At 49.6% G+C, this 23,932-nt stretch overlaps 1 protein-coding gene across 4 annotated transcripts in view; it reads left to right on the forward strand.

The window, feature by feature from the left end:
• RABL6 (RAB, member RAS oncogene family like 6) overlaps positions 1-23,932 on the forward strand; it is a 56,009-nt gene that overhangs the window by 26,375 nt on the left and 5,702 nt on the right. For all 4 annotated transcript variants that reach the window (XM_050334285.1, XM_050334286.1, XM_050334287.1 and 1 more), the window contains 5 exons: positions 1,158-1,261; positions 10,367-10,704; positions 13,031-13,196; positions 22,071-22,289; positions 22,929-23,277. In XM_050334285.1, the coding sequence (XP_050190242.1) occupies positions 1,158-1,261; positions 10,367-10,704; positions 13,031-13,196; positions 22,071-22,289; positions 22,929-23,277 (1,176 nt within the window). The remainder of the gene's footprint in view (positions 1-1,157; positions 1,262-10,366; positions 10,705-13,030; positions 13,197-22,070; positions 22,290-22,928; positions 23,278-23,932) is intronic.

The raw sequence follows: 23,932 nt of genomic DNA on the forward strand, positions 1-23,932 counted from the left end.
AAAGCAAAAAGCTTGGCAGTTTGGAGGAAGCCTGTGGTTTCTCTTCCATCTCCTCCCAGCACGGCCTGCTGTGACAGGGACGGTACAGTGCCGTGAGTCACCGGCCGAGCTCAGCACAAGCTGTCCCTGCTCCTGGGCCACACAGTGCTCCTAGGCAGTGGTGGGGGTGGACTGATGCTTTCAGACACTGAACATTGCGGCTTTTGACTCCCGAATTCGGGGTGTGAGCTGGTCAGCACGGCCCGTGCTCAGAGCCCCTGCAGGAGGCAAACAGGGTGCCAGTGCCCAGCTGTGTGCCAGCCAGCTGTGCCTGAGCAGAGAGCACGGGGCTCTGGGGCAGGATTTGTATCACATACAGCTCTAGTCTTGTCCAGGGGACCTACAATGATGTTCCTGCAGGAATAGATGCTGTGTCAGCCCTGTGCTCAGGGCTGTGGCACAGCCCTTGGAGCTGGCTCAGCCTAATGCCTGTAGTTATTGATCTCTTCTCGCTGCCATCCGGGCTGTCAGGAGGAGGGAGTCTGTTAAGCCAGCATTTCCCCTCAGCTGAGGTTTTTGCTTGAGTTCTGTTGGAAATGTGGGAAGTGAAGGACTGAGTGGGTCTGCCCTGGGTTGCATTAGTGAAGCCAATGCACTTTACTGCCATTTGAAATGGACTGGGATGTCTGTGTCCCATCTGTGGGACAGCAACTGGAGGCAGAGGGGCACAGACTTCAGAAGTGTCACTTGGTTGACAGTTGTGCTCGCTCATCTACCATGACAGCAAAAAGAAAATTACGGGGAGATTTTGCATCAGCTGGGTCCTGCTCACAGAGGAGCTGTTTTAAGACAGGGAAAATCAAAGACCCAAGTGAATGGGTTGCACAACTGATCTTTTGTCCAAATGTAACTGGTGATGTGGTGTCTGAAATCACACATCATTGATTTATGACTGAGAACAGCTCACAGAACAAGGCACTTCTTATACATAAACTTTCTGGATCTACTTTTGCTTCTGCTTCCCTCTGTGCTCTGTATTTCAGCTGACACTGTGAGCAGGGCCAGTGCTCCTGTTCAACATGTTGCTGTGGTAGAGTGGTGACACAGGATCTCACTGCTCAGAGATATGTTACAATGAGCCTTCCCTGCTCAGACCTGCCTTGTTTTCCTTTCCTCAGAGGGAGACGTTGCTGCGGCAGCTGGAAACAAATCAGCTGGATATTGATGCAACTCTGGAGGAGCTGTCAGTGCAGCAAGAGACTGAAGACCAAAACTACGAACTGTATGTCACTGAGCTGTCTTTTCTAACTGTTTGGGTGTCACGTGAGTGTTGGGCAGCCCCAGCATGTGGCCAGGTTGAAGGGTTTAGTGTGTGACATTCAGGGATTCTTTGGATAAAATGTCACTTTTAAGTGGCATCACCTGAAATAAAGCATGCACTTGGGGATCCCTGTGAAAGGGTCTGCTTCCTACAGGCACGTGGTCATTGGAGGGCAGGGGAGGTGCGACTGAGCAGCACACCTGGAGCAGCCACATGCTGAGGGGATTGTAGAGGAATTGCTGGAAGGGGATATCTTCCAGCTCTCAGTGGCTCAGTACACAAACTGGTTCCTCTCCTTCTGACTGTTGTATTCCTGTGTACTGTGTGTTTTGTGGTAGGCAGAATGTAATAGCAACAACATTGCTGTCTTTTGTTCATTTGAGCACTTCTAAACTCCTGGGTGCATTTCTAGTTTGAAAAAGTGGCTGGTTCCTCTTCCCTGTGTTTGCTCTTTGCCCTGGCTGTGTGCTTGCTGCCTGGAACAGTGTTTGCCAAATTTAGCCCCACAAAGCCAGTACATCTGCACAGCGAACAGGAATCCGTGTTCCATGAGTTCCCATCACAAGGCCTTTATTGCAGCGTTGTGAAAACTAGAAAAGTCAGCCTCAGAATGTATTGAAAAAAGATTATTTACAGCAGTTTTATTCGGGAGTTGGAATCGATGATTATGAAATATTCATGCACAGCCATTTTGACAAGCATTTTTCAGCCCAAGTTTCGAGTTCTGTAACCTTGTTCAGTTTGGTTTCCTTTGAGGGCACTGAAATGCCCCAATGGGCACAAAGCAGTGCTGTTTTCAGAGGGTTCACCTCACTCCTCAGAGACCAGTTAGTCTCCTCATGCCTTCAGCATTTCTCTTGATGTCCCTGCTCCAAGGACCTGGGCTGTGTGGGCTGTGCTGTCAGATGGTTTTCCATACTTTTGTTTGTATTGCTTCAGTAGTGGGAAGATACTTAGAAGAATTAGGAGTTGGCAGAGCTGTTTTAAACTCACAGCACAAGATCTTCCTGCTTCGTCACCTCTCACCCTTCCATCAGTTTTAGAACTTGCTGGACTTCCACGTGTGTCACTTGAAGCTCACCAATCCAGGAGAAAACAGGTTTGACAGGGCTTGGAGCAACCTGGTCTAGTGGAAGGTGTCTCTGCCCATGGCAGGGTTTGAAGTGAGATAAACATTAAGGTCCCTTCCAGCACAAACCAGTCTGGGATTCTGTGACTCTATGAAAACTATCTTATGCCATATCTACCTCTGGGTTAGTCTGCACTGGGCTGGCTCTGAGAAGCATCTGTCAAACAGCAGATCTCAAGGCAGCAGCAGCAGTATGGTACTGTCTAGACTGGATCATCCCATCCAGTGTGACCACACTGTTCAGCTGCTGGGGGGATGATGACACTGTCAGGCTGCAGAATTGGCTTAGCATGGCCTCAGAAATACCACAGCCATGGTGCCTGACAAAAGAGGAGTTGCTAAAATATTAAAAGCAAGATTTTTCTAGGATTCTGGATTTAGCAAATAAAGTGACATTTTTATGCAGCTGACCAGATCCTGCTTCACTTCAGCTTCTGCACGTTTATATCTGCACTGAGACCTTTGCTTTCAGAAAATAACACTTCTTTATAGAAAGGGCTTTAAAATACCCCTGGGTGCTTCCTGGCTTAAGCCACTGATCCCAGAAGAAAAGACCAGGCAGTGTCTTGTCTGACTACTTTGATCACACTGACTAAGAGTGCTATTTTAAGGTTTTTAAGTCTTCTCTGCACCCTGGGTAGAAACAGAAAGTCTGTTGGAGTGGCTCCTTTGTGGGACAGATAAGCTGCACAGGGGTTACTTCAGCCCCAGAGTTGAAAGGGGCTGAACTCTTCCTACACTCAGTTTTTATCCCTGCAGGAGCTCTTCGGGCTCAAGTTTTATAGCCAAAGGCCCAGTTTAAAGAAATGCACTCCCATGGCAGAGAACCCAGGTTTGTGTAAATTTTCAACCTTAGTAAATAGTTTGGGTTAGGGAACAAAGTGTCCGTGAACACCACAGTACACGGTGGGAATCAGAACTTGCAGTGGTGATGCAGATCTGCAGTGCTCATTATTAGGGGTTGGGAAGGTGCTTGCATCCATGCTTGTCAGATGCCCATAATTTTGGGATCATCATGTTTAATATGCTACTTCAGTGGATGTCAGAGTGAGCACCTGCTGCCACTGACCCCATTGTGAGCCACACGTGCCTTGGTGTGGTGTGACTTGGTGACCCTTGGCAGATCATAGAGTCATTAGTGTTGGAAAAGCCCTCTAAGATCATGAAGTCCAACTGTGTTAAGCAAACACTGCCAGGGCCACTATTAAACCATGTCCCCAAGTTCCACATCCACATGTTTTTTGAACATTTCCATGGACAGTGATTCCGCCACTGCCCTGGGCAGCCTGTTCCAATGCCTGGCCACCCTTTCCATGAAGAAATTTTCCCAAATGTCTAACCTAAACCTTCCCTGGTACAATTTGAGGCATCCTTTGCACGTTCCTCTTTATTGCTTGTTACTTGGTAGAGGAAACTGGCCCCCACCTGGCTTACAACCTCCTATCACAAGGCCCTTGTGTTTGTTGCTTCAGTTTGGATGGCACTGGGAGTTCTGCTGTGAGTCACCCAAATTGCACAGCAGGGGGAGGTGACCATAGGCATTTGGGGCCACAGGCCATGGTGTGGCTGCTGCAGCACTTCCTCTGAGGCCATTCCTGCTCTCCTGCCATAAAATCAGGCCATGGAGCAAGGCGAGGTGACAGCGCTAGGACATCTTGGTTATTCCATTCACCCTGTGCACGTCTGGTAGCTGCTCTGTCACAATGACCGATTCTAAATTTGGCTCTGGGAGAATAGAAAGAGAACAAGAGCCCTTCCTCCTGCTGCAGCAGGGGACCTGAGGACAAAACATCCCTTTCTCCAAAATGTGGATCCCAGAGACAACACGAGGTGGCACACGACGCTGCCTCATCCAGCTTACATAAGCCATCCCGGGCAGCCACTGCCTGTGGGAGACACAGTCAGATGCTTCCAGCTCCTTCCCTGTGCTTAGGCTCCTCTCTGCCTGCCACACCTCTGGCTCTGGTACTTTCTCTGTGCTTTCTCAGATTTTACATCTTCAGTGCTGCTAAAAACACATTTCAGCCTTTTTTGAGTTTTTGAATTCTTATTAAAGAAAGAGCAATTACTTTCCTTATGCTGCTCAGAATTTGTACCTAATTTGCTCAATTTCTGCATTTTTAATTGTAGCCAGCTTATCTTCTGTCACAAGGAGTACTTGTTTATGCTCAGTGTGCCTGTTCCCTCACAGAATGGTGCCAGGGCTGGACAGCCCTTTTGGGGAAGAAATTTTCCCCAATATCCAAACTAAACCTTCCCCTGGCACAACTCGAGGCTGTCTTCTCTCAGCCTCTGGATGCCAGACTGCAGAAAGGCATTTGGGCTGCCCTGCTTTGGGGACACATACTCCCTGCAGCGACAGCTTTAGTCACTGCAGAGTCATTGATTGAGGGGTTGGGGTTTTATTTGCCTGGTTTATCCACGCTGAGCACAGCTCATAATTTTGGGAAGGCCATGGTGCTGACTAACACCAGCACTGTGGCAGGAGGAGCTGCTGCTGGATCTGTTCTCTGGTATCCTTGGTTGGTCCAGAATGACACTGGCTGCCGGTTGGGAAAGTAAACCCACTCCTGCTTTCTCTTCCCCATGCCCCACCTTTATCCTCTGCTCTTGCTGTGAATGCCTGTGGCCATCAGACAGGTCAGGAGCCAACCTGAACTGGAATGGCGCTCTAACTAGGTCATACTTTTGGGGGATGCTGCATTAAGAATTAAGGGCATCTAAACCTGTCGTCATCAGCCTTGCTAAAGAAGTGGGGGACTGTATGTTATGGAACAGGGGGTTACCCTGCTGCATTCATTTTGTCAGGTGGAAAACAGGACAACAGCAGGATTAAACCCTGCTTGGCCACTGATTCCATATTCAGGGACCTGGGCTGATGGAGGGGATCAGGTGCACTACGTTTAATGAGCTTGAAACAGCCACGTGGAAATCTAACCTTCACTAACCCCAGTTAAATTGATGTCACACAGCTGATTAATCTTCATTTTTACAATTAATAAAATAACCCAAAGCCTTTCTTGCCACATGAAATACACTTGAAAAATGGATCACAGCACGTTAGAACCAGGAGCCAAAAAGCTTTAGGCTGCTCCTGTCTTGAATAGGAAATGAACACAAACATGGACAATTTCAGGAAATTGTGAGGCTAACAAGTCCTTTTGTGTTTTTGTGTTTGCCTTGGGAGCAGAGCAACAGTAACCTCAGGCCCTGATGAATTTTTGTTCCCACATAACATGTTCATCTTTAAAATTGCATAGAAGTCTCTGCTTGTGAGCAGGTCCAACCACCAGTGAATTATTCAGGGGTTTGAGGATGTTTTGGTCTTGTCTGAAATGGAGGGATTAAAAGGCAAACAAGGAACCCATGTGGGTGAGGACAGGTGATACACCTGGACATGTGTGGCACGTTTGCTATCTCTGTATCTGAACAGAACAAGGATACTCAAGTTTGAGTTTACCTTGTGCTTTGTTGGGACCTGGTCCACTGCATCCAGTGTGGGCACAAAGCTGCTTGTTCCACAGTAGGGTTTTGAGTGAGTCCCTCTGCAAAGGACTGATGGATAGAACAAGGAAGTGGACAGATTGTATAAAATCTGAGAAAAAACAGACACATGACAGGTTTGGCCCGGTGCGTTCCCAAAACAGCCACACTTTTGCCTCTGAGGAGTGTGTATAAAGCCAGAGAAAGCATTCATGCATTATGTAGTATTTTCAAAGTGTGGAGGATGCTCAGACACCTCCACCCTGGAAATTACTGCAAGCTTGCTGGCAGCATTTCATGTGTGCTGGTTTTCCACCCACCTCCCTCACAGAAGAAGATCTGAATATAAAAGCTTAGGAGAGTTGTTTTATGCAGCCCATGTAGAACGAGTGTCAGACCACCCTGATTTCCCCGGTGTCACGGCACAAGGCCTGGGCCACGTGTCTGGTTGGAGCTGAGGGAGGTGACACGAAGCACACGTGCCACAGTTCTCCTCAGCGTTGTGCTGGGGCAAGAGCCTGTGTTGTGATGTCCCCAAATAACCATCTGTATCTTCCTGCTAAAAGAACTTGCTGTCTCCTGTTATGTCCTTCACACACTGTAGGAGAGCAAGGTGTAAGAGCACAGGTGCAGACCAAGCCTGCATGTGTGTTACTCTCCAGGCTGGCTGAGCTGGAGGGAAGGATGACATTCTTTATGCTTTGGTTATGTAGTGGGTTTTTTCCCTCCAGTTCTTAAAATTCATGTGTTTCTGCAGGAGAAACAGGTGGTAGTCTCTGGAGCTGGCTACTTTCCCAGAACAAAGCAGGTTGTTTCCAAAATCGGCAGCTTTGGTAGAACCAAGTACAGTAAATCTTCAAATACCCTGGTATTGTTAAGAGTGTCCTATGCTTTGTTGAGTCCAACTTTAGGTACTCTGATCTTTGTATTCTGTATCCTAGTGTGACCATGTATATTCTTTATATCTCCTTGTTCCTGAGTCTTCAGGGTAAAATCATCTTATCCTCCTGGAGTCACCCAGTTGCCATGGTGGTGGGACCTAGCGACGTGAGACTCAGAGGTTGTTTGTTCTGGCTTCATGCAGTGTTGGTGATTTAGGTGCTCACACAGCCAGCCAGGGAGCCCAGCTCAGCCAGGAGAGCGAGTGGTGCTGGCAGCAGTACCTTGGCTGTGGGTGCAGCAGTGACCAGGCTTGCAGGCTTCCATCCAGGATTGCTGTTGCTATAAACAGGAACGGGGGTGCATGTAGAGCAGCTGGGATTAATCTCTCCTCACAGCTGAAAGGCAGGAATCTTTAACCCTGAGCAGGGCTGGGGAGGAGGAGGAGTAGGTACCACAAAGCAGAGCTATTCAGCCATCCTGCCTTTGACTTGCCAGGAGCCCTGGATCAAAGCTGGGAGGGGAGAGGTGGCAGAATTCAGCACTCAGCACGTGTGGCGTGGAGCTGAAGAGCTGCACATCCCGTGCAGGCAAAGCTCATGAACGGCTTTTCAGGCCGTGGCAAGTCACACGGTCTGTGGATAAAGAGCCTTTGCTTTGTTAGATGAGGGCTGAATTGCAGGGACCCTCGGTTTGCCTTTCCCTCCCCACAGATGCCATGCGTACCCTGCCTGGAGGGAGGCTGAACCACGTATGGCCCCCTCTCCTCAGGAGAGGAGCGACGTGCGATGGCTCAGCCCAGTAGTGCAGTGACACAGATGTATTGAGTACACACTATTATGTTCTTGCAGCGTGTGTGAGGTATTGTGCACCTTCCAAACAAATCTGATGCAGTCTCCAAAGAGCTCAGTGCAGGAGTTAAACTCCTTTATGTTTTCTCTTTGGTGCATGACAAATCCATGCATCATTTTCAGTGGAATGTGTTGTCACACAGCTCACCACAGCTACTCATCCACAGAGAGGGAGGATGGGGAATGGATCCTGTGTCACATGCTCTGAGCTCAGCTCTACCAAGACCTCATTTTGGTCTAGCCAGTGTACTGGGTGAAATGCACACGAAAGCCTTGTCCCTGGTCCTGGTGGAAGCATCAGTGAGGCCACCACAGCACTGTTCTGATTTAGGTGCCTTGGCAGTCTGCAGCTTCCTCATGAGGGGCAGTGGAGGGGCAGCTCCAGTCTCTGCTGTCCGTGACCAGTGACAGGATCAAGGGAATGGCTGGAGCTGTGGCAGGGGAGGTTTAGGTTGGATATTAGGAAAAAGTTCTTCTCTCAGAGGGTAGTGGGGCACTGAACAGGCTCCCCAGGGCAGTGGTCACGGCCCCAAGGCTGCCAGAGCTCAAGGGGCATTTGGACAACACTCAGGCAACATGGTGGGATTGTTGGGGTCTGCTGTGCAGAGCCAGGAGTTGAACTCGATGTTCCCTGTGGTCCTGGATCAGCTCTGGATATTCCACGGTTCTGTGATTCTGTGGTCTCATGGGACAGGCAGTGGACAGAGTGTGAGAGCCAGGCTCCTGCATCTCTGCAATTGCAGTCTTTAGTCCAGTCTTCTGAAACGAGTGGGATGAGTCTTTTCCAGCCATTCTCATCTGGTGAACTGGGAGCAAGAACACTTGCTTCCTCGCCTTTGAGTAGATAAAGATTTCCTTTGTACTGCCGAATTTCTTCCTATTTCTGTTACTTGGGATCATCCAGTTCTATCTGTATCTTGTCTCTATTCTCTTCTCTGCTGATGTTGCCTCCCAACTTGCACCTCAAGAACATTTCTCTGGTCTCTGTGTTGCTCCATTGAAATGCTGAAATATATCTCAAACCCAGTCCTTGAGGAACTCTGCCAAGGATTTCTCTTGTCAGTAATTCTACTTTTTAGTGCTGCCCTTGATCTCCACTTCAGCCAGTTCTTTAGTTAGGAAAGACTACTGGTTTTCCAATTCAAGTAACAGCTTCCTAGGGGTGTTGTTCCCTAGGGCTCCAGGCACTGCTGGTCACAAAGTATATTAGTTTCTTCCTTAAAAGTATATCAGGTTACTCCTTAAAATAGGAAATTATATCTCAAGGAGGTTTAGAGTCTCTTAGCCCCTGCTGTTTGCATTCTGCTCAGCAGTCAGTCCAGGGAAGGTTTGGGCTGGCTCTGGTCCCTGAAGGACGAGGTCATGCTCTGTGTGGGAGAGGAGCTTTACTTTGACATTCTCATTGCCCGAAGCACAATCAAGTCTGTCTTGCAGAACCAGCTGAACCCAGAGCCTCTGTGCTCGAATTCATTAGGCTTAATGAAATGAGAGGCGAGACCGTGACGTGCTGGATTTTGTACAGGATGCTTCACTTTGGGTGTCCTCTCTGTATCTCTCAGCTGTGCAGCGTGTAGCAGATCTGATCTTGAGACCATTTCATGGCAAGAACCTGTCTCTCTGTCCGTGTTTCTCTGCTCACAGCTTGTGAACAGGCTGCTGACCCTGCAGGATGCAGAGAGAGGCTTGGGTTAGGCTTGGGCTCCTTTTGGAAAAAGAAAGAGCTTTTCAGCCTCTCTAGCAGTACAGGCTTTAATGCTCTTCCAGGCAGGAACCCAGCCAGGACCACAGCCTGCTGCAGAGCTCCTGCTGCTTGGCTCCACTGCCTCCCACACGGAGGGGAGTGTGTGCAGGGGGAGAGCCTGCCTGTGTATCCGAACACTGAGAGAAGGGTGATGGCACTCAGTTCTCGCTGAGCCCTCAGGACAGCTCTTTTCTTTTGATGTTCAAGGATTCTCTTCTCAAATCCGTTCGTGGCTGATAAAGAGGTTATTATAGCAGTTGAGTTTTCTTGAACACTGATCCCTTCTGCAGAATCTAAAAATGTGCCATTCCTATAGCACATAGTCCCTTGGAGACATATGTCCAACAACTGACTTAAAGGTTGCATTTGTAACCCTGGCATGTTATTATAGTCTGTCTATCCAGGGAGTTCCCAGTAGTGTTGAAAATACAAGTTTCATCCTGCAGTGCAGAGCAGGTTGGGATTCTCCACACCTCAGTGCACCTTGGGTGAGTTTAACTCATGTGGGTAAACCACATTTACTGTGGCCTGGGGAGTCACAGCATCACTGGAAGCAGATCCATACCCCGCCAGCCCAGATGGAAGGAGACCCCTACCCTCCCAGCTCAGCACACAGACAAATATAAAGGGCTTATAAAAAGAAGGAGAGGGACTTTTTATATGGGGAAGTAGTGCCAGAACAAGGGGTAATGGTTTTAAACTGCCAGAGGGCAGGGCTAGATGGGATACTGGGAAAGAATTCTTCCCTGTGAGGGTGGGGAGGCCCTGGCACAGGTTGCCCAGGGAAGCTGTGGCTGCTCCATCCCTGGAAATGTCCAAGGCCAGGTTGGTCGGGGCTTGGAGCAACCTGGGCTGGTGGAAGGTGTCCCTGCCCATGGCAGGGAGGTGGAACAAGATGAGCTTTCAAGGTACCTCCCAACACAAACCCGTGTGTGGTTATATGATTCTCAATTCCTTATATTTGTAATTTGTCTTCCCTACAGGTTTCTTGAAATGATGGAAGCCCGCAGTCAAGGGCACACATCACCACTAGCAACAAACGGGCAGAGCCCTTCCTCTGGCTCCCAGTCGCCCATCGTTCCTCCGAGCTCCACGTCGACGGGCAGCTCTAGCCCTGGCACCCCGCAGCCGGCGCTTGCTGCGAGCTCCACCATCTCTCCTGACCCCCCACCATCCTTTTCACCAGTGCCTGCGCCCGAGGCCCCACAGCCCCACGTGCCTGCGCCGACACCCCCGGCCGCGGCCCCCCCGCCCAAGCGCGGCATTATTGCACGGCTGTTTGGGACGGCCCCCGCCTCAGAGCCCTCTCCTCCCCAGCCAGGTAGGTGCTGGTGCTGCTGCAGGTCCAGGCAGGATGTCACCTGTGGGCCTTCCGCTGTCTCTGGGCTGGGGCAGGGGATGTTTCACACATCTTGTCAGAGTTGGTGAACCCACAGGCCGTGGGTTCATCCCCCTATGGATTCACTTAAGAGTTGGACTCGATGATCCTTGTGGGTCCCTTGCAACTCAGAACATTCTGTTATTCTGGTTTATTTTCATTATTTCCCTGTGAGAGGCTGAACAGGCAAGTGTGTGAAGGCCCAGCGTGTGTGCAGCAGGGCTGTCACTCTCTATTTTCCTCCTGATCAGTGTTTTGGTTTGTCTCTGTGCTGGGCTTGGATGGGGACTGTGCCCAGCCAGCTGGGTGGTGGCTGTGGCATGCTTGAGGAGGAAGGTCCTGAACACACAGGAGACACTATTAAATAAATTAACTGTCAGGTTCTTACCAGGAGGACAAACACCTCTTGAATAGCAAGAAAAATGGTTAGAGAAGCTATTTGAAGCGCGGTCCTCGCACAAGTGTGTCAGCTCGGAGGGTCCTGTGCGTAGCAGAGAGCAGCAGAGTGCTGAGTTTAAAGGTTATTCAGCCAGAAATGATCACGTAGGTCCAGTCTCCACAGCAGATCCCTCCAGGGAAATAACGCTCCTTCAGAGCTGCTCTGGGAGGAGGGAGTTGGGCTCAGCTCCTGCCTCAGCACTGGTGCAGAGTGGAGCAGCTTAGCCCTCAGTCTCAACTCTACTGGACAGAGTGATGGGGCAGAGGCATCGAGGGTTTGTTGCATGTAATTTTACTGATCTGGACCTTAATTTGCCTGTCACATTCACTTTGTTTGCAAAGCTGAGTGGAGCTGCAGAGCTGGCACTGCCTAAAAATCCTGACACGGTTTGAGTCACCGTTCGGAAATACCTTCCCTCTCACACTGTCAATCCCTCGAGCTCACAGTGCTGCCAAGGCACCCACAGAGAGAAAGGGGGAGGTGCTGGGAACACCGGTCGCAATTTCAGATGTTGAAATGGTCCTGGTTTAGATCTGCACACAGTGTTCTGCATCATGAACCTCTTCCCAGATATGACACAGTGCACCCATTTTGGTTTGTTTATGACTCTTCCTACCCAGAAAAAAAAAAAAAACAAAAAAACCACAAAGACTGAAGAGGAGCAGATGTTAGAAATTCCTTGTCAATAAAAAAACCTTTGTCATACTGATCTGTAGAAAAAAGAGACAAGTGGTCTACTACCAGTGTTACAGTGTTTGGGTTTGGGATTTTTCTTTTTCTTCTCTTATTTTAACTCTCACTTAGCTTGAGAGCTGTTCTGGGCTTGCAACCTGCAGCCCTGGTATCTCGGGATGCTTAGGGAGGGTTGCAAAAGGCAGCCAGGAAGAGCTGATGTGTCAGTGTTGTGAGGTTTCTGTAGTGTGCCCAGGGTTTGCACCTCCACTGGAACATATCCAGGGACTAGTTCACTGGAAAGCAGCTGAAAAATCACTGTCACCAAGTAATCCTTGGATTTTTCTGGGAGTTACTATTTAAGCTTTTCCTTGAAGTCTCAGAGAACTAATTCTTTTGGCTGGGGTTTAGCTTACACCAACGGTATTCTATGGCATTAGCGATAGTGTTTGTATGCAAAAGTGATCTGAGAGCTGTGCTAGGAGAGCAAAAGGCAGGAAAAAAAAAAAAAAGACACAAATCTTGTTCACTCAAAAGAAAAGAGACTAGATGTGAAGTGCAGTGTGGGCATAGGAAAAAGTTTGAATACTGCAGATTCCAAAAAGGGTTATCACTTCAGGCTTCTCAGTTATGCTAATTTAATGAGTTTAATGAAGTGCCCATACCTTTAAGATGGGTAAAGGTGTCTCTACAAATAAACTGTATTAAAGTAAATCTCTTCTTGAGGTAGCTCTTGAGCATTTGTTTACACAGGACATCTATAAGCACAGTGTGAGCAGTTCTGCCTTGGATAGTTACAGCTGAAGAAAGCAAGAGGATAGGAGTGAACCAAACAGTCTGGAAAAGGTAAGAGAATAGTGAGGGGACACCCCACAGGAGCAGTGCTCATAGCACAGGTATAAAACCTGTGGTACAGTTGCAGCCCTCCCTGGAGAGCAGAGCCAGCCTGTGCCAGAGAGGTTTTCAGTTCTAAACCACAGCAGCCTTGTGTGATCTGTGAGTGCCCTCATGCCAGACTCTGGGCTGATTTATATCCTGTTCATAATCTCCCTCTGCCTCGTGGTTGCTGCCACTCTGAGCAGCACAGGTCTGCAAAAAGCCTATTTCTGTCTTGCTTGTGGTGACCCCCATGTTTTACAACTCCTGTCACTAATGCAGATCCTGCTGCTGCCACTCCTCCCCCCGACCCTGCAGCCCCTGCCAAGGTACAGAGCGTGGAGGACTTTGTTCCTGAGGACAGCCTGGACCACAGTTTTTTGGAAGACTCGGCACCACAGAAGGACAAAGGGAAACCGCAGCCCAAACACCGTGTGGATAGTGAAAGGTAAGGAAAGGAGGGTGGGACAGGGACACACCTGGATATGCAGCCTGGCCAACCTGCTGCAGCCATTCAGACAGTGATTCCAGAGCAGGTAGCTGTCCCAGAGCCTTTCTGGGTATGTTATGGTCAGTCCTAGCATTCAGTGTCTCACGTTTAGTGACAAACACCACTCCCGGGAAAGGAGGAACAGCAGGAAAAGCAAGTTATCAGCTTCCTGGTGCTACGGTCTTGCTTTGTGCCCAGGTTAAACCACTGGATCCTTTGGGTCAGGAAGGGATTTTCCTTCTGACCAAACACACTGAATTATTTGCAGTATTTTCCTTCTGGAACACAGTGCACTTTGCTGGGATACTGTGTTTTCCTTTATGAATATTTCCCTTCTGCAGAGGCCCAAAGCATGGCCAAGCTCCTTTGTGACCTGGTACTGCCTGAGGCACTATAAAGGGGTCTGGGGTTTGCTGGAGGGCACTTGGGGGCACTCCATAGCTCTGTGGAATTTCAGAAGGAAGGATGGAGAGGGTCATGCTCTTTTGGGAGTGTCACTGCATGGTTGCCTGCAGATTCCAAAAACCTCCTAAGGGGTGCCTTTTTTTTCTTTGTCTATATCTAATGTTTCTTCCCAGCATTTTCTCTCTGAATTGGCAAAAGATTTGATGGGTCGATAAGGAATGGTTTGGATGATCACATCCAACCAGGAGTGATCCATGTCTCAAAGCTTGGGTGACGATGAGGAATGAGTGGTGTCCCTCAGGCATTTTTACTGGGACCAGTGCTGCTTAATGTCTTCATCCATGACACAGACAGTGGGATTGACTGCAGCCTCAGCAAATCAATCACAGCACCAAGCTGAGGGTGCAGGTGACACTCCTGAGGGACAGGAGGTCATCCAGAGGGACCTGGACAAACATGAGAGGTGGGCCATAGGAACCTCATGAGGTTCACCAAGACCAAGCTAAAGGTGCAGCACCTGGGTCAGGGCAACCCCTGGTATCAATCCAGGCTGGGGATGAACAGATGGAGCAGCCCTGGGGAGAAGGACTTCGGGGTGCTGGTGGGGGAGAGGCTGGACATGACCCAGCCCAGAAACCCCCCGTACCCTGGGCCGATCCCCCAGTGTGGGCAGTGGGGAGGGGGAGATTCTGCCCCTCTGCACCCTCAGGTGAGACCCCCCTGCAGAGCTGCCTCCAGCTCTGGGGTCCCCAACATCAGATGGATGGGGAGCTGTTGGAACAAGTCCAGACAAGACCAAGGAGATATTCCAGCAGCTGCAGACCCTCTGCTCTGGAGCCAGGCTGGGAGAACTGGGGGTGTTCAGCCTGGGGAAGAGAAGGCTTTGGGGAGACCTTATTGCAGCCTTTCAGGATTCAAGGAAAGGTGAGGACAGAGTTTTTATCAGGGCCTGTTGCAATAGGACAAGAGGTGATCATTTTAAACTAAAGGATGGGAGATTCAGAGTAGGTATAAGGAAGAAGTTTTTTACTGTGAGGGTGGCGAGGCAGTGGTACAGGTCTCCTAGAGAAGTGGTGGATGCCTCATTGCTAGAAACATTTCCAGTCAGGCTGGACGGGGCTCTGAGCAACCTGCTCCAGTTGAAGATGCTCAGTGCAGGGGGGTTGGAATGAGCTGAGCTTTAAAATCCCTTCCAACCCAAACTGGTCTGTGATTCTATAACTGTCCATCTCCTCCAAATGGCAGAGCTGTGCTTATGCCTTAAGGTGGATTTTCTTTTTTCTTTTTCCCCCTTTTTTTCTTTCCTGGCTTTGATGGTTTTTAACCAAAAAATAAGGGAAAGGGCATTGTGTATACTGAGCTGCTCAGACAAGAGGATGTGTAGTGAGCTGTCTGAAAGCAGACTGTCTCTTAAGAGGTGACCTAAGCATAATCACAGGCTTTGCATCCCTTTGCTTAGTATGTTCCTTGCCTGCTGCCTCTTGTCATCAACACTGGATTAACCAAGAGAGTAATTAATCGCTGACATTGCTCATCTGTGAATGTGGTGGATTCTGCATCTTTTGACATCGTTGTCATGATTCAGTGTTCTCTAGTTCAAGCAAAGCAACTTTAAATCAGTGCTGTGTGTGAGGCTCAGTTTCTAATACAGGTCAGCCTGAATCATCATCCCTTGTGATGGCAGAACACGTGGATGTTTTATTAAAGAAAAAAAAATAGCAAGGAAAGAAATGATGGTTGCTGGCAGTGTGCTGGCCTACAAAGTGTCTTGCTCATGGCTGTGGCTGAGCTGGGATATTTTTCTGTGTTTAACAAGAAATTGTCATGAGAGCCAAGTCTGACATTGCTGGGGTTGGCCAAGGGCCTGGGTCCTGAAGTGCCCTTGGAGCTGCAGTTCTGCTGTGGGCAGGAGGCTGGATCTTTCACAGGGGCTTCTCTGCTCCAGAGCAGTGTGGAGGCAAATAGGTACAAAACTGTGTAAAAAGTCCAATATGTTGAACAGGGGTGCAAGAACCCTGCTCCTTGGTTTGTAGTTGACATGGTTTTGGGTGCTCTGATGTCCTTTTGCACTCCGTCCCCAGTCTTGGTGGCCTTCCAGTGTCAGTGAGCTGGTGGGGGCAGAAAAAGAGACCCCTTTGGGCTTTCACAGAGCCCACACTTGTTCACAGCTTCATCCTTTGCTGAACTGGTACCCAGTGCAGTCAGAACAGCTCTGTTTCCCTGGGAGAAGACCTTGCAGCACATCCCTGCAAACTGACATTCCTCTGCAGCCTGGCATCCATGGCTTGCTCGGGTTTCTTCTGTAGATCACATATTTTTCTCTGTGGTCTGGCAATTTGATGTTCTATTTCTTGCCAAAAAGGGCCTACCACAATAAGCCAGATGTGCTTAAATTCAGAGATGCAGATGTGCCTCTGACTTTCACCATTTTCCTTCAGGATGCCAGTTACAGCCCCATGGTACCCGGGAAGAACATACAGGTTCTGTAAGCACTTCCATTAATAATCAGCTTTTGCTGCAGTGAGGAGGTGGTTGCAATTGCAACAAAATCCACTGCTGCAGAAATTTGTCTCGGACCTAAAGAACACAGTCCTGTGAAACCACTCAAAACTCAGGGAGATTTTATTGGTTTTAAAAAATGAAATCCTAGAAGCTGCTTTCCCCCTGTATCTGAGTGAGGAACGGGGCCTGAGAATATACCAGCAAGATGCTTTCAGGTGTCCTGGTCATTTTGAAGCAGATGCCTGAGTGCTGAGCTTACACAGCTCTCCAGCACTCCTTCTGGGGGCACTGGAGCCAAGGTGAGCTCTGAAAGTGAAGAGCCATTGAAGATGCGGTAGAAGAATGGGCCATGGTTTGAGACTTTGTGAGGTTCCTTCTCTTACCCAAGTGAGAGGAATTGCCTCAGTGACTGTAAGAAGAGCCCTGCAGTGAGCTCTGAGAATACCTCAGCATGCTGTGGTTTCATGTGTGTGGCAGATACATTCACAGGCTTTGAAGACACCTTGGGGGTCGTCTGGTCTAACCTCGCTCCTCATCCAGAGCTGCTCAGAGCTGGTTGCCCAGAACCATTTCCAGATGGCTTCTGAATATCTCCATGGATGGAGAATCCACAGCCTGTTCAGTGCCCAGGCACACTTTCAGTGGAAAAAGTGTTTCCTGATGTTCGTGGAGAACCTCCTGTATTTCAGTTTGTACCCCTTGCCTCTTGTCCTGGCATCAAGCAGCACTGAAAAGAGCCTGGCTCCACTGTCTTTATACCTCCTTCAACTGTTTAAATAGCCTTTCAAGGTCCCTCCCACACCTTCTCCAGACTAAGCAGTCCTGACTCTCGCACGGGAGAGCCTTTCCTCATGTGAGTGATGCTCCAGTAAGTTAATCAGTTAATCATCCTCATGGCCCTTCATTGGACTCACTCTCCAGTGTGGAGCTGGAGACAGGACTCCAGCTGTGGCCTCACCAGTGCTGAGCAGAGGGGCAGGTTCACCCCCCTGACCTGCTGGCACTGCTTTGCCTCAGGAAGCCCAGGATACCACTGGCCCTCTTGGCAGCAGAGGCACCGTGTTCAGCTTGGCACCCTCAGGAACCCCCAGGCCCTCTTCTGTCGAGCTGGTGACCCCCAGCATGTATTGGTGTGTGGGGTTGTTCCTCCCCAGGTGCAGGACTTCACACTTCCCCTTGCTGAACTTCTTGAGGTTCCTGTCAGCCCGTTCCCAGCCTGTCCACGTCTCAGCCCGTTCCCAGCCTGTCCACGTCCCTCTGAGTGTCAGCATGACCCTCTGGTGCATCAGTCACTCTTCCAGCTGGGGTCACGTGCAGACTTGCTGAGGGTACACCCTGCCCTGGCATCCAGGTGATTAATGAAGGGGATAGGACTGGACCCCATATTAATCCCTGGGTACACCTCTAGTTTCTGGCCTAAAAGCAGACTTCATGCCCAAGTCTGCTCTCCCGAGCTCCAGCTTGCTTTTTACTTTCCTCCCTGCCCTTAGGATCCTGAATTTCACCAAGGCTGCCTTTGACCTTCACTCTCCCAACATGTGCCTCATGTTTTGTGGGTGTGAGGTCCAGCAGAGCACCTTTCACTGGCTCCTCTTATCCCTTGGAGGAGGAGGTTACCTTTAGTGCACTCTGGAAACCTCCTAGGTTGCCTACATCTGGCTGTCCTGTCCCTCCAGCAGGTACTCAGTGGTCCATGGGGCCCAGGGCCTGTGAACATGAGGCTGCTTCTGTCTTTTCTGTACAGGGCCTGATGCACTTGTTCTTCCCAGCTGGGCAACCTGTTGCAGGCACCCACTGTGGTGTGACCTTTACCTGTTCTCTCTTGAACCCTGACCCCTCAGTTCCCAGCTGGCTCCTCATCCTTCCCCAGGCAGAGCTTGGTGTGCTCAGGCTGCTCCTTCCTGTTATAAGTAAAATGAAACTGAGTTGAAATATAGTAATAAAATTTATTGAAGATTTATGAACAATGCAAATAAGCAAAACAGCATGCTGGGCGGCCGGGGAGACTCCTGCTCCACTCACGGCGCGCAAGCGCAGTAAGGAAAAACAGTAACTTTTATTCCCTTATCAGTTCCCCTCCCATTGTCACTTGCTGTCCCCCTATTGGATCCGAGCTTGCAGGTCTGGTTCTGGTTGGCTTTTCTGCGGGCTCGTCTCGGTTGCCAGGTGCTTTCTCCTCCCATAGTTCCAATCAGTCCCTAGACCTTGAGGCCTGGCGTGCAGGCATCTCCAGATGTCCATCTTGGATACTCTGTATTGTTTCAGTTCCTGACCCTTTGATCCTTTTCTTTCCTTTTGCTACTTTATGCCTGTTGTGAGACAATAAGCTTTTTAGAAAAATAAGATACAAAAGTATTTACTTAACAAGGCACAATAGTTTGTCTTTCTAGCTTAAAAACTGCAAGCTACATGCTTATCAGCTTACAATGCTGATAGATTAATGAACCATTCTACAACTTAGAGTCTCCTAACCGTAACAGAACAGTGATTATAATAACATATATATATAAGAATATAACATGCACTACAATTTAATGAGTAAACTACTATTACTAATTTGATGAGTAAATTTAACTACTACTACTTATTACATTCCCATGGAGGAATAGGGCTGCTCTCCTCAAGGATCAGACAACTGTGGAACCTTCCAGCATTTAGTGACAGCTCGTGGGGTTGCTGTAGCTAAACCCCAGCACAGGCCTATGGAGATGAATGGAGTCCTGGGTTTTGCTTAATGGTATGTTATGGTTCTTTGACTTGCAATAGAGAACTCCCGGAATCAGTTTCTTTACCAGTTAATTAGGAAGGCATTTCAGTCTCCCAGTTTGCTGTTTCAGAACTTAATTTGCTGCTCTTTAACCTGATGCCCTGAGCCAGTGTGTAAGTGATTGCACCAAAGGAGCTAATTTGCTCCAAAGCAGCTCCTGCCTTGGCTCCTGCTGGGTCAGGCTGGCCTGGGTCCTGGGTGGTCTGGAGGTGTCTGAAAGCCGGTTTATGTTGTACCTGGCAGTGTTCCTGATCTGTCTTCTTAGCATCCCTAGACAGTTATCTTAAACGTTGGTTAGAGTGCCGTGCCCTTACCTCTGCAGGGCTTTGAACTGATTCTTTGCTTTTATGGCTCTGTTGTGGATGTAGTGGTGCCCAGCTGCAGCAGCCCAAGGGAGGGAAGCCAAGGACTGTGGTTCACTGTAGAAGGCCTCCATCTCCTGGAACACAGCCATGCAGGCTCATCCTGTGACGTGGCATTCCCTCAGCTTACCTGCTTTATTAGAGCTTGGGTTTTGTCCTCTTTCTTTAGCCCCCAAAAAGGACATGGCAGGAGGATTCTGGTGGCTGCCCTGGGGCTGTGTGGGAACATGGCCCATCCAGGTGTGAGGCCCCGAGCTCAGGTTGCAGCAGGGTTTGTTTCCTCCCCAGCAGCCACTCTGTGGCACACTGGAGGCTCACTGAGGACACCCCAGCAGGCTCTGTGATCAGAGCAGACCTCGGCCAGTGTAGTCATTTTTTGGGGGGTACCTGTGCCTGCAAACACACTGGCTCAATATTCATGCCAGCTTGGCAGTGCCTCAAGGGTTGGAGAGAGCCGTGCAATGTGGTTGGGTTTGCATGCTCTGCCTTCCTTCCAGCTGGAACCTCAGGACCACAAGCTGATCCTAATTTTGCCTTGTCAGACCCTCTTTATACTGCAGCAGTGATTTTCCTGATGTATATTCACTCCATTGCTCTGCTCTTAAGTTGTCGCTCAGCGATGTGTGCTGGTTAGAGATGGAGGTAGTGCACTCACTGCAAAGGGAGGTGACCCACTTTGGCGAGGGGTGTAGACACATGGATGTTCCATTCGGACTGGGAATGCTTGAAAGGCTGCAAGTCTGGATGGTATGTGGTAGAACAGTGGCAGCAATCCCTGAAGACCCCCTGTGCCTAATAGAGTAGTGATGTGTTAAAGAAATGCAGTGTCTTTAGTTCAGAATAATATGCTGCCATTTTTAGGATGCCACTCCGTTTTCTTTTCTGTGCATTTCAAGAGGAAACCCTGCCAGTGCTTGGCAAAAATCTCAGGAATCGCTCACTTGTCATTCCTCCAGCCTTGGGGGCTGGTTTGGGCACCAGTTTTCCTCTCCTTTGTGTGGCCAGGCTGTGTGCCTGCTTCCTGGCTCAGCATGAGAGCAGCAGTGTTAGTGATGAAGGGGCTTTTCAGCCGGGCACTGTGCTGAGTGCTGAGAGCAGAGGGACCCACACCAGAAACAGGAGGGCTGATGCTGGCCCAGATCTTGGCACTCCAACCCAGACAAGCACTGGTTGTGATCACTCCGGCTGCACCAGGTGTCATCAGCATGGTGTCCCATTGTCACAAACAACTCCATTGTCTGCTGGCAGATGTATTAACTCTTTAAAACTGACTTGTAAGCTGATATCCAACCGAATAAGAAGAGTCAGAGTGAGCAGTTACCATCATCCTGACAGTGTTTAGGGCATTCCTCTGTCTTCCGGTGCTTGCCTTGTGCTACTGACTGGGAACACCACCTTCTTCCAATTTAAGGATTTTGTTTATGTCTCTAAAATCTAATCTGTTCCAAGCTATAACAATTTTTTGTCTCTGTGTAAAAATGAAGGCTGTGCTTGTGTAATCCATGTGGTGTCATTAAAGGAACAGTGACTTGTGTGTGGTGGGTTACTGGGGAGGAGCTAGGTATCTCTGTGGATAAAGCAAGTAGAATGAGGAAAAGCGATGCAAAGGCTCATCATTTGAACCTGGGGAAAATCTATATTTCTGACGTGAGCAAATCCTTCAGAAAGTATTAAAATTGAGTCCTGGGGACATTCAGACAAGAATCCTCAACTTGCTGCAAAGCTCTCAATCAAGCTGCCTCTGAACACACAACTCTGCTACATCCAAAGAGGCTGACAGACTCCCAGCTCTGAATGTGTGTCCTTAGGTTAATTTAGTTTTGGGAATGTTAAAGCGTGGTCTGGGTATCTGTCTGCTTCAGGGAACACCACAGAAATAGAAACCATTCCAGGAAGCTGATAGCTGAGAGTGAATTCCCATAGCAATGACAGTGTATGATCAGGTTTAATTACAGGATGTGGAGATGAGGGCAGGCAGTTCCCATGGTTTGACTGACTGATCCTTGTGTGTTGGATGGAGCTCCATGTTCTGATGGAGCTGAGGCCACAGGCTGCTTTTTACCAGTGAGGCTCACCTTTTCCAGCCATTTATTTCCAGCTTGAGAGGTGGCAGCTGCTGTGTGACACATCCTACTGTTTGTGGCCTGTTTGGTGCAGGGCTCATGCCAGTGCTGCTGGTGAACAGGTCCAGCCTGAGCTGGGCAGAGGGCAAGGGAAGGCTGGCACTGCACAGAATCACAGTCACCAACTGGTTTGTGTTGGAAGGGACCTTAAAGCTCATCTTATTCCACCTCGTGCCATGGTCAGGGACACCTTCCACTAGCCCAGGTTGCTCCAAGCCCCGTCCAACTTGACTTTGGACATATTCAGGGATGGGGCAGCCACAGCTTCTCTGGGCAATCTGTGCCAGGGCCTCCCCACCCTCACAGGGAAGAATTTCTTCCTAATTTCCAGCCTACCCTGCCCTCCTTCAGCTTAAGGCCATTCCCCCTTGTCCTGTCCCTCCAACCCCTTGTCCCAAGTCCCTCTCCAGCTCTCCTGGAGCCCCTTTAGGCCCTGGAAGGGGCTCTCAGGTCTCCCTGGACCCTTCTCTTCTCCAGGTGAACCCCCCCAACTCCCCCAGCCTGGCTCCAGAGCAGAGGAGCTCCGGCCCTTTAATCATCAGCTGCCCCGGGCTGAGAACATTGCTCCTGAAGTTGGCTGGAAAGGCCAGGCCAGCATCAGTCTCTGTCCAAGGCGAGACAGGTCTGTCCAGCCCATCCTGGGGTGGGTGTCTGATCCCTGTCTGTTTTGCAGTGATGGAGAGGCACCCGGGGGGAACCCCATGGTGGCAGGTTTCCAAGATGACCTGGATCTGGATGACAAAATCCCCAGCAGACCAGTGCTGGCAGGAGAACGGGTGCCCAGCAAGAACATCACCCTCTCCAGTGAGGAGGAGGAAGAGGAAGAGGTGAAGGACTCTAAGGTCATCCTCATACCAGATGAAGACAAAAACACAGAGCAGGAAAAAAAAAGGTACAAAGCACAGACAGAAGTGTGGGATTGTGCTGGCAAACCTGAGCCTCTTCTCAGTCCTGCCACTGACTGTGTGCAGCCTCTGGGAAGTCTTGGTGTCTCTGTGAGCCTGTTCCTTCAGCTGTGAGCTGGGGCTGTAGTTACTGCAGGTGTAATTGCTTTGTGCAGTGTTTCCTGCCTTGGAGCGCTGAGCTCCTGTGGCCACTGGGACAGTTCTGCTTGGGAGTGACCCAGCCTTTTCCTCAAATTTGAACAAGAGCCCATAACTGGGCACCAGAACAGCTGTTCATAGTGGTGTGGGAAGGAGAGAGGAGGCAAGTCTTGGGTGAAGGGGGTGGAGTCACTCATTACACCCTGTGCTGGGGAGCAATGAGCTGGGTCATGTTCTCTGCAAACCACATCCTGTGGGCAACATCAGGCATGATGTGCTGGCATGGACACCCTTGCCTCAGCATCCACAGAGACATGAGGGTTATCCTCAGCCTGAGTGGTGTGTTTGACCACACCCTCCATGGGATGAACTGCCTCTCCCAGTGGGATCCACAATGCAGCCCTTAAGGGGTGCTCATCTTAAGCTGTAATTGTGCTTTGTTCCACAGAATGGGAGTGGACAGGCTCTGACAACTTGTTTCTTCTCAGGTCTTCCAGAAATTCTCTGAAACCACAGAGTGAAGCAATTTTGACCAAAGCAACCGACCCGAAGCCTCCTGACAGTTTACCTCCCCGATCCGGGTCTGAACGAAACAGCAGCAGCAAGGTCAACACCGGCCTGGCAGCCACTGCTGCTGCCCCTGCAGCAGCAGCCCAGGCCTCAAAGGCCACTTCCCAAAGCAAAGGACTTGCTTCCAAGCAGAAAGTGGTCAAAGAGGAGAAACCCGAGGAGTCTGACAGTGATCAAGAGGGACCAATAGCTACTCAGATGCTTTCATTTGTTATGGATGACCCAGACTTTGAAAGTGAGGATTCTGACAGCCAGAAGAAGAAAATGGTAAATAACATGCCTGTGTTGCTGTGAGCTGTGCTGAGCTGAGCTGGAAGGGTTGAGGCATCTCCCTGAGCAGAGTCTTCATCTGCTCTCCCCTCCCTCAGGAGCAGTCGCAGCAAGGCAGGTGCTAAGCAACCTGCAGAGATTGATGTAAGCACAAACCCACCAATGCTCTGAGTGTGAAAGCCACATGGCAACAAGAATCACAGAATCACAGATCCATAGAATACCCTGAATTGGAAGGGTCCCACAAGGACCATCCAGTCCAACCCTTAGCCCTGCATAGGACACCCCAACAATCCCACCCCATCCCTGAGAGCATTGTCCAAACCCCCCTCGAGCTCTGCGGAGCCTGTTCAGTGCCCGACCACCCTCTGGGGGATGAACCTTCTCCCAGGATCCAACCTTAACCTCCCCTGACACAAGGTTTGTATTTACAAACACAAACAAGATTTGTGTTTATGTGTTTTACTGTGCTGCTTATTCTCAGCCAGTCCAAAGCGCAGCCAGTGCAGCAGTGTGGAAAGTACCAAATACAAAGCTACTGGGTTTTCATCCAAAGTTTAACATGTAGAAGTGTGTCTCTGCCAGAGAAAGCGAGCTTCTTGCAGTCAATCCAGCAATCAAAAGGCCATCACAGAATTTGCTTGGCAAAGCT

This window comes from Myiozetetes cayanensis, unplaced genomic scaffold (assembly GCF_022539395.1).
Source record: "Myiozetetes cayanensis isolate MyiCay16 unplaced genomic scaffold, myiCay2020 scf52, whole genome shotgun sequence".
Lineage (NCBI taxonomy): Eukaryota > Metazoa > Chordata > Aves > Passeriformes > Tyrannidae > Myiozetetes > Myiozetetes cayanensis.